General features: G+C 41.9%; 1 protein-coding gene across 1 annotated transcript in view; it reads left to right on the forward strand.

Moving 5' to 3' along the window:
* MSH5 (mutS homolog 5) overlaps positions 1 to 15,630 on the forward strand; it is a 42,857-nt gene that overhangs the window by 19,621 nt on the left and 7,606 nt on the right. Inside the window, exons 12-21 of the mRNA XM_018560632.1 lie at positions 904 to 1,032; positions 2,267 to 2,339; positions 4,703 to 4,812; positions 6,891 to 6,971; positions 7,642 to 7,729; positions 9,044 to 9,230; positions 11,536 to 11,662; positions 12,943 to 13,092; positions 13,844 to 13,918; positions 15,129 to 15,272. Coding sequence (XP_018416134.1) covers positions 904 to 1,032; positions 2,267 to 2,339; positions 4,703 to 4,812; positions 6,891 to 6,971; positions 7,642 to 7,729; positions 9,044 to 9,230; positions 11,536 to 11,662; positions 12,943 to 13,092; positions 13,844 to 13,918; positions 15,129 to 15,272 — 1,164 coding nt within the window. The remainder of the gene's footprint in view (positions 1 to 903; positions 1,033 to 2,266; positions 2,340 to 4,702; positions 4,813 to 6,890; positions 6,972 to 7,641; positions 7,730 to 9,043; positions 9,231 to 11,535; positions 11,663 to 12,942; positions 13,093 to 13,843; positions 13,919 to 15,128; positions 15,273 to 15,630) is intronic.

The raw sequence follows: 15,630 nt of genomic DNA on the forward strand, positions 1-15,630 counted from the left end.
TTACTTGAAGGGGATCGTTTTTTTGGGACTCGAATAGCCAGAATGCTCTCAAAGGACTCAACCTCTGCAAGTTTCCACCAGTTAAGAATATTTAACGGTGGCTATGGTTCACCAATGAGCAAGGCTGACCAGCTTAGATGCTCACTGAAGCTCTCTGAACCCTCTGTGTTAGTGGAATTTTGCTTAACAGTAACAGTACTTCTTCTTTCCATTTAGGAGCTAGTGGGGTACTGGGGAATTCCACTCTTTACATCGCCTCTTGTTGACCATTGCATTATCACAAATAATCCTTAGCATTCTGCTTCTTTTAACAAACAAGTGCAACACATGTGCATTCTTCCAGCACTGACTCCTTTTGCAGCTTTCGGCGTTCAGTTGGATAACATTTCAGAGCCACAAAGGAAGCCAGTGCTGGGAAATGTCCCTCTGCCTGTGATTACAAGACTAAAGAGAGAGCAGATAGATAGTTAATTTTCAGTTACTGAAGATCCCAATCTGACTGAGGTATGGATTGGAGAATATCACCATTCAGGGTCACCAGCCCGATTATTATTTGTATTAGCGCACGGGGCAAATGCCCAGTTCTCGCCTGCTCTACTTTTTGGGGATTTTTATCTACTTAGCTAAATATGATTATGTAGGGGAAATTTCATGTTTACAGGAGATCTGGTGGACTGAAAGACTTTATGGATTGTGTTATTATATATTGCTGATTGGGTAGAGAAAGCCTTTTGCATACATTACCAACTATTTGAAGTAGCAAGAAAATCACCTGACAAGCACCTGAAAATTGGATGTACATGGCCGCTGGAGAATATATCTTTTATCAAACTTTTATTCACTTAGAAACCAGTATCTGTATGTATCCAGTGTTTTATATCTTCCATTTTCTTCTCCCCGCAGACAGTATACAACGCTGTGTGTATTGGTGACATCTGCAGCTCTTTGCCTAAGACTGTGCTTCTCTTTTCCCGCATCTCTTCTGCATTCAGCAGTGACCTGAACTACATAGCCAGTCTAATCAACAAAGTGGTTAGTACAGTGAAAAAGTACTTCTCAATATCAGCAATGCTGGTCAGGGAACATTAGTTTTGTTTATTGGACTACAGTGCAAGGGCGTGTAGAACCGCTGGTGCTAGAGCGTAGTGGTCCGGCTCTCCAGCTTGCTGCTGGCACAGGGCAGCTTCATACTTTGTTAAGCAACAAAGACCTAATAAAAAAATAAAAATAAAACATTGCCATATTCTTTACTGACTGTATAGTGTGACGTTTGGGGAAATTAGCACAAATGGTGAGTGCTTAAGGACCAGTCTTGAAGCCGTTGAAACATAAAAAGGAGTCTTTTATTTTCCACCATAACAGAACAGAGCTTTACTTCAGCAAAATAATATATCGCCTGGTTTGTTTCAGCCAGTAAGTAACATCACAACATCTCACCAACTCAGGATTGTCAACTATCCTGCATGTGACTCTTCCACAAGTCCCTTGTGTGTCCCAGGCTCACTAAACCTCATTGGCTGATTCCTAGGTTCCTCCAGCACACACAAAGCCTCCTGGCTCCACTCTGGCTTCTGGGTGGACTCCGCCTGACTCCTGGACACAACCTGTCCCTCTTCCCAGCAGGAGCCCTCATGTGCCCACCACACCAACCCCTCTTCCTCTCTGTCCAGTGTCTTAATAAGGCTGTTATCAGCCACCTGGACAGTCTGGCCTGGCAATTGGCTGCACCTGGCCCCAGGACTGGAGATTTCCTCCCACCCAGAGCTCTAAGAAATCTCACGGCTCCAGGATCCCAACTATGAACCAGAAAACATGGAAAGGACTGAAAAGTCAGCTCTTTCCTGATACAAGCAATTGCTTCCTGGAGCCGCTCAGCACCTCTGGCTGAGAATCCTTGGTTACTTTGAGGCCACAGAACACCGTGGTATTGCCACACAATTCCACAATAGCAATTAAAAATAAGACTTCAGTTGGGCTTTAAGTGATGCCCTTTATTGGCTGGCTTAAGTTATTAAAGATGTAAGCTTTTGGCAGAGTACAAGCTCCAGACATGTAACCAGATAAACAAAGACAAGCAGTCCATAGAAAAAACTGTTATGTTATTGCCTTTCATTGGAGAATAAAACAGATTTATATAAAAGCGTCTGGTCACCCCAATGCCTAAATAATGTAATAAAAGTGTGAAATGCTTCTTCTTAAAACTCTCTTGACCTATAATCTCTGTATTCATTGTTGCTCTTTCTCTTCCCTGTTCTCTCTCACCCAGATCTGTTTTGAAGAAAGCCTGAGAGAGAAACGTTTCTGCATTAAACCATTTGTAGACCCAGCTGTGGATGAGAGTGAGTGACAGATATACAGACTTCTCAGAAGCAGTTTTAAAGTTGCTTTCTCAATGGAACTTGATTTACTGTAAAAATAATCATAGACTTTCAGCAGTCTATTTATAAACAATTTGCAGGGCAATTCACCCTGCAAATACCTGTGAACGTTCCTCCTGTGTGAATATGTCAGGACCAGCTGTGGACGCACACCATCAGAGCAAACAGTGACGAGTTGTTTCACCTAAAGCAGACGCCGTTCCCATAAGGCAAGCATGCCTACCTCTACTTGGATGCCCCCAGGACTTAAACTATTTGCTCTGATTGGGTGATGCCACAGGCTGGCCCCAGGTGCTGAACTGAGGTACGGACAGAAGGATAAAGACACTACCAGAGAGTGTCTGGCAAAGGTAATCCGGGCACAGGCTATGGTCAGGGCGGGTGGCTGGCAAAGGGTAATCGGGGCACAAGCTGAGGTCATGGCAGGCAGAAGGAAAAGCATAATCCAGGGAGGGGCCAAGGTCAAAACCGTAGACAAACAAGATTTCCAGAGACAGGATTTGCAGAGACCGAGCACAGCTTGTATAGCAAGAACTATCACAAAAACTGGGGAACAGGCTGATGATGCTTATATAGGGAGTCACCGAGGCCAGTTCCAGAGCTGGAAGTGTGTGGGTAATTTCATTAAGCCACAGCTGACTAGACTAGTGCTGCAGCCAGCAAGACACATGATAATTAACCCACACCAGTCAGGGCTGCAGCCAACAATACAGGCTGCCTGAAAGAATAAAGGCAAACACGAATATTCTTAGTATGTCATTTTAGGTTGAATGTAATTTAATGTAATGCTGCATTATGGCCACTAGATGGAGCTAAGGAGCATAGGTAATACGTGTTTATTTCATATGCTCCTCAGCTTCTTCTAGTGGCCACAATGTGGTATTACATTACATTTGACCTGAAAAGAAAATATAAGAAGAGCATTTCTTTTTGCCTTTATTCACACAGAACAAATATATTTTTCCCAGATATTTTTAGGGCAAATGGCTCTGCAAATTGTTTATAAATAGATCCAAAAGTGTTTGTAAACTCTAACAATGAACTCGTATTTGCTACCTTTTTTTCTGTTACATATACCATTAAAAGTGTTCTGTTGTATCTGTTAGTTAGATGCACAAAAATGCTTGTTGATAAGGTCAGAAATTCTGAGCGGCCTTGTGCTATCTCAAGGAGTCTAATTAGTCATCCTAGTTCTTATCTTGGATTACAGAACAATTAGAGGCAGGGTTATTTATTTAACTAAGATATGTTTCCTTTATCAAAGTAAACTCTTTTTAAAATCTGGGATTGAATACCAAGATGTTATGAACAATCATCTAGTCCTAACTAACAGGGTAATTCACTGAAGGGTGGAGGGTTTGGAGAAGGAAGGAGAAGAGAACAATCTAGGCCAAAGTAGCGGATTAGGAAAAAATATCCAATTCAGCTCACTTTCCAGTTCCGCTATTTTGGCCTAGATTGTTCCCTTCTCCTGCCTTCTCCAAACTCTTCACCCTTTTGTGAATAACACTGTTAGAATACTTGCATTAGATAAAGTGACCTTAGTCTTTTTTTTTTAATTTGAAAATAATAGACATGGATAAGATTTTTTAAGATTACAAAATCAGAAAGAGCCAATTCAGACCTGTCCATTCTGGTGCACTGCAATAACGCGTGCCTGATAACACAAGTTCATTAAGGCAGTCCATTCCAGCGTATGGACTGTCAACACACCAGAACTGACCAAAAACCTCCCATCTGTTTTTTTGTTTTGTTTTAAAAGCTGCACACCAGAAGACAGGGTAGTGTGTAACCCTGCACTGCGTGTATGTGTGGTGCAATGCAGTGCATGTGCTTTGTAGGTCTGTTGGATGAATGCATTGGGGTGCCATTGGCAACAAATGGCACCACAACATGCCTCAACACGTGCATTCATGCAATGCACTGGAGAGGTCTGAATGGGCCATGTTTCAGTAGTGATCCCATCGCTGGCCAGTGACAGGCTCTCTATACAGGAGTAAACAAGGTAGAACAATACTTACCTACTTCCAGGTATCACTCCTTTTCCAGATGAACTAGCGAGATGTCACTCCCTCACTGCTTACCCACAATCTACATCATTTCTGTCAGCAAGGGAGCGACACATGATGCAGTAAGTAAGTATTCAGTAATCTGGTCTCGGCAGAGTGCCTGCTAGGCCAGTGGAAAAATGCTTTGTTTTGGTAGATTTTTGTTGGGTGGGTTGATTGGTTGTCTTTTCTTTCTACTTTTTTGGCTATATTGTATTGTAAACTTAGGTTTATAAAAGATGAGCTCACTACCCAGTTTATATCCTTCTGTGACAGAGAAATGCCGCCTCCAAGGACTCTCAGATTTTCTCACTGATATCGCTAGGAAAGAACTGGAGACTTTAGACATGAAGATACCATCATGTAGTGTCATCTACATCCCCCTGGTGAGAAAAATCCAGGGACAAACACAAAAAAAAATAGAGAAACAAAAAAATCAATATGTATAAATTGGTAGTAGTAGTTTAATCATATTTAATTGAACGCGTTCTGTAATTTATCAGATTTTTATCACTCATCCAAATGACTTACTCAAATAAGTGTCAGGAGCATACGCCATTTATAGCCACACTGCTAACTCATTTACCTTAATTCATTCATTGAATTTTTATGGAATGTGTCAGGGAAGATGTTGAAGGAAACATTTACAGGGTTATTCACAAAAGGGTGAAGAGTTTGGAGAAGGCAGGAGAAGTGAACAATCTAGGTCAAAATAGATGATTTTGAGAAATTCTCCAATTCAGCTCACTTTCAAGTTCAGCAAAGTTGGCCTAGATTGTTCACTTCTCCTGTCTTCTCCAAACTCTTCACCGTTCTGTGAATAACCCTCTTAAAAACAATTCTGTTTGTCATTGGCAACAATTCCATGTTTCTTTTGTCAATGTTCATTCAGCTCTGCTGGATCTGATCTAAATTTCTTTTATTTTTATCCACACGCTGACATCTACTGGATAGAATGTATATTGCACCACACAAATAGCCAAAAATGCAGCAGAACCCTAAAGAGACCCTGTTCCCAGATTTATTCCAGCACCATCCTTCCCATAAGATGATATGCATGTTATTTACTTGTAAAAGCCTCCATTGTGCAGACATCCAAAACCCCTGGGACTGCTGCTGGGTACTGTCTTTCGGATGTGAAATTAGAAGCCCCAGTGGACTCAGAGCTGTTCCTCTTCACACCTCCACCCGGCTGTTAGATAAAAGGTTAAAAAGGGAAGTTAGGGGAGTGGTTGAGATGCTGGGCCAGCACAGACAGTAATTAGACACTTCCAGATGAGGAGAGGACTATGATGTGCAGGGAGGGAGGGAGTTGTCCTAGGGAACTGACACTTTCTGGAGTGTCAATTCCCTAGCAATTATAGAGGCACTTAGCAAGTCAATAAAAAAGAATTAATGGAAAGGGAACCACTGCAAGCAAGCAGTTAAAGTACTTGTGTGCTTTTACATGACATTTTTTAAAATTTGGTCACAGGGTCGCTTTAAGTTGGTCAAAGGCCCACCTGAACCCTACATCTAATTATGCAGGGACCACCCACTCATGGCTCCTGATAATTGCACACATGCCTAATTGAGTTACTGAACATGAGCAGTAACGCAAATAAGGGTGACACAGTAATTCTGGGACATCGCCCAGGATACAGCATCATCGGAACTGAGGTCCAAGATGCAGTATTGTCCTGGCAGAATGGACAGTTGGCATCTATGAGGTTTGCGGCATTCACATCCACATTTCTAAAACAGGAAACCATAGAACTCACCTCGGCCTCCACTTGCACATGACTGTTTTCAGTTTATTCATTGTCAGTACACTTTATAGAACTGTCTATCCTGTCCTTTTTGGCTTGGACAGCAACAGTACTAGACGCGACACCGCTGGCCACACCAATAAGACATGTTTGGGAAAGGACTGACAGCAGTGATATGGTCAGTGATTGGGGTGATGATAGGAAGCAGAACACTTGTGTCACCATTCATTAGCACCATAACCAATACAGCTACAATGCATATAGAATTGCCTGATGTAGTCAATGTGACGGTGTAGCCAGGGGGCAGTTCTGTGACTGCTGCAAATACTTGAAGAAGCCAGGCAAGAGAAGCAAGTCACTAGGGCTGCACTTTCTCAGTTCAGAGGACTGGGACCACATGAAGAGATGAGCTGTGTCTTAAAGTTTAGCTTTAGGATTATTAGAAGGCCAGTTGTAAAATCATCTTTTTGTGGATGGATTTTTGTTTCCTTTTTGATCACCTCAGCATAACTGTCATAGATATTGTCTACCAATGTATCCAGAAAGACTCTGCAAGTATTGGTGCTGCTGCATCCAAAGTACTGGAGAGCAATATGCCTGTCAGGCACACTAAGGCACACTGTGATGTGTAGTTTCACTTGTATATGTGAGAGCAGGTCCACTTGTATTTGTTGGATTATTCACCTTTCTGTGAAATGATTTATAAACCCCTCTAGATTGGGTTCCTCTTGTCCATTGACCGTCTCGACTTCATGAAGGATAAAAGTGACTTTGAGATTGAAGGTTTGGAATTTGTGGTAAGAAATATACAGTCTTCTACCTACCTCTGCCAACTCCTATATGAATAAAGTAACTCACCTTGTAATACCATGTGTGGTGGTGCAGAATATCTTCCAACTTAGACTCACTTGTTTCTGTGTAGTGATGAGGTTGGGTTTTGTGTGAACCCAGTTCACCTGAGTTTGCCCTGCTCAAAACTGTGACTGCCTCCTCCTCCTACCAACCCAATCAGTGGGGGAGAGGCGTATTCCCTGCCCCCTAGTTATACACCACAAAGGGGCACAGCATGACCCCTGCCGCTACTGCCACCACTGATCGGGCCAGGAGGGGAGAGTGGCGGTCACAGTTATGAGTGTGCTTGGGCTTAGGCAAACTGGGATTGTGTTACTCCAGGGGTACATGGGAGATAGCTTAGAAGGCATGTACGGGAATAGGTAGTGATGCGAAAATTGTCTTGTTTCTTTTCCCAGAAATTGTGAAAGACACCTGTCTACTCTTGTCCACATTTTAGACATTTGTAACATTCCTGCTGGGCTTTTTAGTTGTGTTATATTCTGGAGAATACAACAGCACCAAAATCTCCAAAGTGGACAAAAACAAAGCTAGGAAAAAGGGCAGAAAGGTCTAGCTGTTGGAGTATTCAGGAAACCAGAGGTTGACCCCTAAATAGCTAATGTTTTTGAACAGTTTCTAGCAGAAGGTAGACTCCACTACAGAAGTGCACGGACCAAAGAGCTGGATGCAGTGCTTGGAGACCTTCACTTTGAGATCAGAGGTGAGATGGAAAACATTAGGTCAGGTAGGCCTGTGCGTACGGTGGCAAATGAAAGAGAGGAACTGTATAATAAAACTTTGCCATAACTATGTACATCTGCAATTCCTTTCATTATCACACAATATGCAATGATTACATTACATCTGCTTCATACATGCACATTTATTGATATGATACCCGTTGATTTGCTAGAAATTAGGAATGTAACAATGCTGTTTTTTTGGTATTGAGTACGAGTACCAATATTTCGGTACTCATTGATACCGATACGGCTATTCCCGCTAGCATGGAGCTGGCTTCCCGGCCAATCAGGAAGCTGGGAGGCAAGTCATTACCCACCGCCCGGCTTTCTGATTGGCCAGGAAGCTGGCTCCATGCTATTTGGCCGGCTCGATGCTGATTGGCCGGGAAGTCATTACCCGCCGCCCGGCTTCCTAATTTGACCTGCTTCAGGCAGGTTTTAGACTCCCATAGGCTTGTATGCGATTGCAAAACCCATCTGATGAGGACCACAGGTCCTTTTCTGCATCGAAATCCCAGCCAGCTTTTCAGCCTTGGCTGCTGAACTATAGAACTTTTCCTGCACGCTCCCCTCTCAGTCCTAGTCCACACACATAGACACTGATTTATTTCCTAGCAAAACAATGCTGCCGACTCTCACAATTCTGCCCAAATACTTTGGAAAAAGTAAAGACTCTTGGGGGATGTAGTCCTGGGGACGTGCCTACGTCATTAGGAACTGAGCTCCCAGCAGCCGCCCTGCAAGAGCTTTACAAGTATGGTGATGATGTGATAGAGAGTAATAAAAGCTGTTTCTTGCTACAGGAACACGGTAGAAGAAAATAATAATGTTTGGAAATTATCTGGAGGGGGGAGGAGGTTTGTAGTTAAATCTGGGTAATCAAGTTAGCATTCATTTAATCATGCCGGATGTCAATTGAAATCTAGAAGTCTTCTAGGGAGCTCTACAGCCACCCGGTCACATCACCATGCTGATAGTCTACTCCACTGTTTTACATAAAGGTAATATAGAGAAGTTTTCCTTAAAAGTGAAGTGATTTTTAAAAATTTCTTTGGATTTTGTCATTTTTTTTGGCCATTTTGTAAACTTTTCTACCTTTTTTTTTTCCTCTCCACTTCCTAATATCAACTTTGCAGAGGTTTATAAATTGTGAAAACATTAGCAATGACTTAGGATGAAGTAAAAGCACATATTTATAAAAACGGCCCAAAAAGAAAAAGCCTAAAGTGATGGAATTAAAAGATATTGATAAAAAAGATTGAATGAAATAATACGTCTGCTCACCTACACAGACCACGAGACCATGATCATGCATCAGCTGCAGACATTGATTCTGGACCGGTCGGCCGTCTTACACAAGGTCACTGAGTATGTTGGGCAGCTAGACGCACTACTTGCCATGGCAGTTGTTGCCCGTGAAAATGGATATGTCCGCCCCTGCTACACCCAGAAGAACATTATAACCATAAAGGAAGGCAGGTGAGGAGAAGAGGTCATGTTCTGTGATGGTTTATGTGACATACGTTTTAAAGGGGTAGAAAAAAAAAGTACAATACAAGAACAATAATATTTCTAGATAAATATTCAGCTGATTCAGAATTGAAGATAATAGTTAATATAGTTATGATTGGGAAATTGATCTTTGGATTAAATGTCCCAGAACACTGTTGTTTCCCCCAGATAACACCAGGGGTACCAGAACATGTTCAGCTTGAATGATTGTTATTGGAAGACCAAGAACTTACAGCAGCCACATCTTCACAACCTCATGTCTATGACTAACTAGCCTTAGCCCAAATCATGATACAGTATGTCCAGGTTGAGTATGCTTGTAGTAGGTTCAGACATCCCAACTCTCCCGAACGCTCCCGCTATTAGGCCCCATTCACACTGAGCGATTTATCGAGCGATTTTTGCAGCGATATCGCTCATATTTCCACGCGATATCGCTCTATGTAGCTTCTCCAATCCATTTAAATGGAGCTGTTCACATCCCGTCGCTCAATATAGCTCAATATCGCTTGTAGCTCCTACATGACCCTTTTTTTCGAGCGATTTCAATCGATTTTGCTCCTGATTGCATACAGCCCAATAGGAAAAAGTTACGCGACAAGTCGCTCAATATCGCTCATATAAAATAGCGCGGAAAATCGTGTGAATGGGGGCCTTAGGCCCCATTCACACTGAGCGATTCGCAAATCACGCGTCTGTTGCGCGATTTGCATTTTGCGCACGCGCGATATCGTGCAAATGCTTGCATTGAGCAAGCTAGAATCGCGGCAAAATCCGCTCCAAAAAGGGTCCTGTTGTAGCGACGCACGACCCGCGACAGCGAAGGACAGAGCCCCATTGAGATGCATTGGAGAGCGATATCGCGCGGTAAATAGCCGCGATATCGCGGGAATTACCGCGCGATAAATCGCTCAGTGTGAACGGAGCCATAGATAGCGGCTCCTGGCCGCCCGGGAGAAAAACATTTCCTCCTGGAAAGGTTTACTCTGCTTGATCTAGCTTTCCCTGCTGTCTTTTTTCTTTTTTTCTCTGACATCAGGGCCGCTGGCCACCGCCTGTCAGAAAAAAAAAAAAAAAAACCAGCATAAAAATGAATAGCTAGATTGCTATTGGCTATTTCAATTTGCAATAGCAGACTAGCTATTGCACCCACCCACCCACTGCTGCTGTCAATCACCAGAGGTGGACCTGAAGTTCTCCATCAGGGCCTCTTCTGCTGATTGACAGCAGCAGAGGGCAGGTGCAATAGCCAGCTTGCTATTGCAATTTGAAATAGCCAATAGCAATCTAGCTATTCATTTCTATGCTGGTTTTTTTTATTCTGACGGCAGCATCGGTCGCTTTTTTCAGGTTGGGATCCCTGTAGGTTTGGGTTATACAGTGCAAAATATCAAGCCAAGCATTACACTGAGGCTTAAAGTGGAATGGACATAATACATATGTTTTTGTCACAGCCTCCTCCCCTTCTATGACAGATGCAGTTGAAAACCAATAAAGCACACCTCACACCACTAAGCAACATTCACCAAGACCTAGTGATATCTTTGAGACTTGAGACAATAATTTGTGCATACTCAACTCTGCAATAATGAAAACCCATAAATCTGTACCATAGCCCTGATTTTCCTTTTAGATTTGACAGGAAGTAACTGTGTAGATAAACATCTTTTCTTTTTCCTTAAAGATGTCAGCAAGAGGGGTGTGCATGTCCATACACACACGCATTTCTTTCTATGGTTCTGTGGGTTTTGTAACGTTTGTTCAATATTGTAAAAGTTCATGGGGTCAAATCATCAATCGATTTTGACCATAGTGATCAAAACAAAATCAAAGCCGGATGGAATTTTATTTCAAACCGAGTTCTAACAGTAAATGTGACTTTAATTTAGGAAGCTCCATACTGCGGGTGTGCCCCTGTTAGAATACCTGAACAGGTTATGGCTATTAATATTATAATTATTCTTATACAAGATTTATATAGTGCTAACAATTTGCATAACGTTTTATAAAAAAAAGGAAGACAATACAGTTACAAAACAATTCAATACAGGAGGGTTTGGAGGTTTCTGCTACATATTGATCAGCACTGTATTTACTGTTTATTAGTTTGTTGAAGCACATGCAATTATTATACTGCACAATGACACGTTGTTTTATAAGAAAACATCTAAACATTATTCTTAATGCTCTAGGAGTCAGGTACATGCCGCTTACACTAGAATGTTCTCATTATCTCACTTTTCTTCTCTTCCTCCCTCTTGGTCTCTTTCAGACACCCCATAATGGTATTCTGCACTGGAACTTTTGTTCCAAATCCAGCTCAGACTTGTGAGAAAGAAAAGAGAATAAAAATCCTGACTGGACCTAACTCGTGTGGAAAAAGTGTTTATCTCAAACAGGTAAAAGGCAATGGTAGGGAAGTATAATTAATAAGGAAAGGTTGGTCATATAAAAGTATGTCAGTAGCTTAGTAAGCCTAGTTGGTTGCTTTTGACTGTTTACCTACTTCCACCGTTTCCCCGAATATAAGACCTACCCCGAAAATAAGACCTAGCACTATTTTTGGGAATTGCTAAAATATAAGACCTACCCCGAAAATAAGACCTAGTTGTGACCATTTCCAGGGCCGGTGGTGGCATAAAGGGGAACTTGAAGAGCCGTGGGAGGGACGGGAGAAAATCAGCGGTGCCAACGAAGCCAGCTCTAAAGGAAGCGAGGCGACACCGGAGGGAGCAGAGCCGCAAACACCAATGCTTTCTCTATAGCGCCGGCTCCTGTCACAGGCGGAGTGATACCAAATGCACTCAACCTGTGAGGAATCGATAGTGAAAGTGCGCTTCGCTCATTCTGGCCAGCAATTGGTTACAAAATTGCTCTTGGAAAGGGTACGGCACCCTTGATTGCCCTGATCCCCCTATTCTTAACTTTGCCATTTTGGATTATTTCATTTGGATTTGCATTAACTTTGGATTGTTGTACATAAAACAAATAAGACCTAGTGTGTTTTTTTGAGCCAAAAAAATATAAGACAGCGTCTTATTTTCGGGGAAACACGGTATATCCCAGTTACTCATCTTACAGCCCACTTCTGGGCAAAGAAAAAACTTAACCTTGCAGTAGGGCAACCCCCACACTGCTGGAGTTAGGTGCTCGATTTTCTTAGGTGACGCAAGTAAAGCTGGTGCTGGCTCCTGTGGCAGTCAGCACTCACTACTTCTTCCCCTCTGCTCTTGATGTTGGAATGTGCTCTGACATCCTCACGTCTAGTGATGACGTCATTGGTCCTTAGATTACCGGAGTGAAGGGGAGAAGAGGCTGCCTGGATCAGATGGTGGGAGCAGGAATCAGGTAAGTAAAACAGTAATAATAGTGTCCACTAGACATCAAGAAGCACTCTACCATTGCAGTAGTCCCACTGCAAGGGTAAGTTTTTTTTTTTGCCCAGAGATGGGCTTTAATATGACCCTGTCAGGGCCATTACTGTGAAAGAAGACCATCTATACTTATTCTACTGGTGACCTGTGTCCTTAAACACGACCACTTCACTGCTTCATGGCCAAAACGATGATTGTAATCTACAATCTTTATTATACACTTCTTAGAATGGTCAGTCTTGTTATATGTCTATTGATAGACTGAGTGTTCGTAGCTCTTACCATATCTTTCTTCACTATCTTAGGTTGGCCTCATTGTCTTTATGGCTATGATTGGAAGCTATGTCCCAGCCTCCTATGCTGAGATCGGGCCCATTGATGGGATCTTTACACGGCTACAAACACGGGAATCTGTTTCTCTCGGTTTGTCCACTTTTATGATTGACTTAAATCAGGTGTGGATTTCTTGATTACATGTGAAACACTTCAGATAGAGGGTGCCCTCCTCTGACTCTTGTGCTGCACACTTGTTCAGGGTCAGTGAGGACATCTCAGTGAAGGGGAATAGGCTCAGAGTCGCTGTCCTGGAACAGGCACACAGTCCTGGAGCTGCAGAATATTGGAGCTTCCACCACAAGTATTTTGCATTATGGCAGATACCCCTTAATGTAAATATATTGTGCTTTTGTATGGGACCAGAATACTACAAACAAATGAGTTGTTGAGTACCTACACCATGCTTGGAGACTCCACTCACAATAATCATTGTGTACGCATCAGTCCAACATGCCCCATGCTGAGACAGACTATTAGCAATGCAGTTGACAAAGCTCATGCTGATTTGAGAGTTTTATCATTTTGTATAGATACACTTTAAGAGACGTATTAGTAGTGACCCAATCACTGCATACAAAATATGCCTCATGGAGTGAATGAGATAATACTTCATTCCAAATTTTATACTGATTTGGATTTAGTGGGCTACTGATAAGTGTTTGTCTCACTGTTATCATGTCCTTTGCCTGGGACTTAGTTCTTTTGCAGAGTGTCGTAGGGAGAAGCCCAGATGGGTTGTGCACTCGCCTCTTGTCAATAAAGTTTTAATACAGTATTATACTCTCAATTATCTTCACTTTACTTTCTCCATGCCTTTTGTCAATCCACGGGTAGCTCAGTCCATATTTGACACCTTTTCATTAATTCTAGGTGACGAGAGCAGTGAATAATGCAACAGTGAAGTCTCTTGTTTTAATTGATGAATTTGGAAAAGGAACTAATACAGTAAGAAATATCTTTTACCAGTCCTGCCTTTCAATATTTTGAGCACAAGTGTTGTATGTCCCCGATCTTTCCTCTGTCACTTCTTTTTGAATATTTCCCTTCTCTACGAGAAAAAACAACATCCCCTTCTCAATGTTTCGGGCAAAGCGGACTACATTGCACTATTTTATTTTTTTATTAAAGGTATTTATATGGTGCCAACAATTTACACAGCGCTTTACATTCTGCACATTCACATCAGTCCCTGAGTTCAAGAAGCTTACAATCTAAGGTCCCTTTCTCATATGCATAGACACACATACTGGGGACAATTTAGAGAGGAGCCTATTAACCTACCAGCGTGTCTGTGGAGTGTGGGAGGAAACAGGACTATCCGGAGGAAACCCATGCAAGCACAGGAGAACATGAAAACTCCATGCAGGTAGTGTCCTGACTGGGATGCGAATTGGGGACTCCCAGTACCATAATGCATCTCTGGTGGGATTGCTTTAAGATTAAAATATATTGGACAAAAACATATTCCCCTATTTAATCAGTCACCAATATACATGCTACGAAAACATCTAGTGTTGCCATCTTAAATGAGCCCATCCCAGGCATCCCATATATATTGTATATACTGCCAGCTGCCAAGGTATTTTATGAGAAATTATGGAAAACCTCATTGGTGGACATTCACTTCACTATTAACATGATCACGTGCATCATGATCTATAAAAAAAATAGCAAGTATTCTTAAGGATAGCAAAAAAGAATTTGAGGTGACTTGGGACCCCTGTTTACAATACCTCAATACTTAACAGTTTAGAGAGTTGAAAGCTGAAATGAGAAGATGACCCCCCCCCCCCCACACCCCCTTTCATAAACCTCTACACCCACATTCCCCTTATCTTCCTGTGTTTACCTTTATTTCCTTCAGCCAATTGATTCTTCATTCAATATGTAAATGTTAATCTACATTGTGAAGTATGATTTAACATGGCAATATACCAGAAGGTGGAAGGCACCATACTCGAGACCAGCTTTAAAGCTGGTTTACAGTGAAACGTGAATGGATACTGATAATGACAAATCTACACACAAAGTACTATTATTATGAAACTGTGTTGCATTTACTATGTTTATTCTTTCTCTCATGAAAATAATACAAATATTGAAACCGCAAGCAGAACTTTGAAAGAATATTGATGCATATTATGTGTATTTTCAGGTGGATGGGCTTTCTCTATTGGCTGCCATACTGAGACACTGGATCAATCAGGGGTCTTCTTGCCCTCATATTTTCCTGTCCACTAACTTTCACAGCTTGATACAGCTCGAGATACTCCCAAAAAATCTGAATGTCCACTATCAGGTGAGATAAATATAGACTATTAAAAGATCTTCTAACTAAAAGAGGGGGGCAGAGTCTCCCTTCTGTTATCTAACCTGCAGTGATCGCTGACTGTTTGTAAATAATTAGACATAGTATGACTTACTATGTACCAGTTATGAATGAATAGGAAGTTATCTACATCACTTCCTGATCATTCATAATTGTGTACATAGTAACTCATACTATCTCCACAAGTTATGAATGAACAGAAACACTCAGTACAGAGGCTTCCTCTTCATTTATAACATAGGCTGTAGAAAAAGAGATTGAGGACACTGTGTTACCGTAACACAATAGTTAGAATGGGCCCTCCGATGGTAACTCATGGTGTCACTCC

The sequence above is a fragment of the Nanorana parkeri genome, unplaced genomic scaffold, assembly GCF_000935625.1.
Source record: "Nanorana parkeri isolate BGI_ZX_2015 unplaced genomic scaffold, ASM93562v1 scaffold470, whole genome shotgun sequence".
Classification (NCBI taxonomy): Eukaryota; Metazoa; Chordata; class Amphibia; order Anura; family Dicroglossidae; genus Nanorana; species Nanorana parkeri.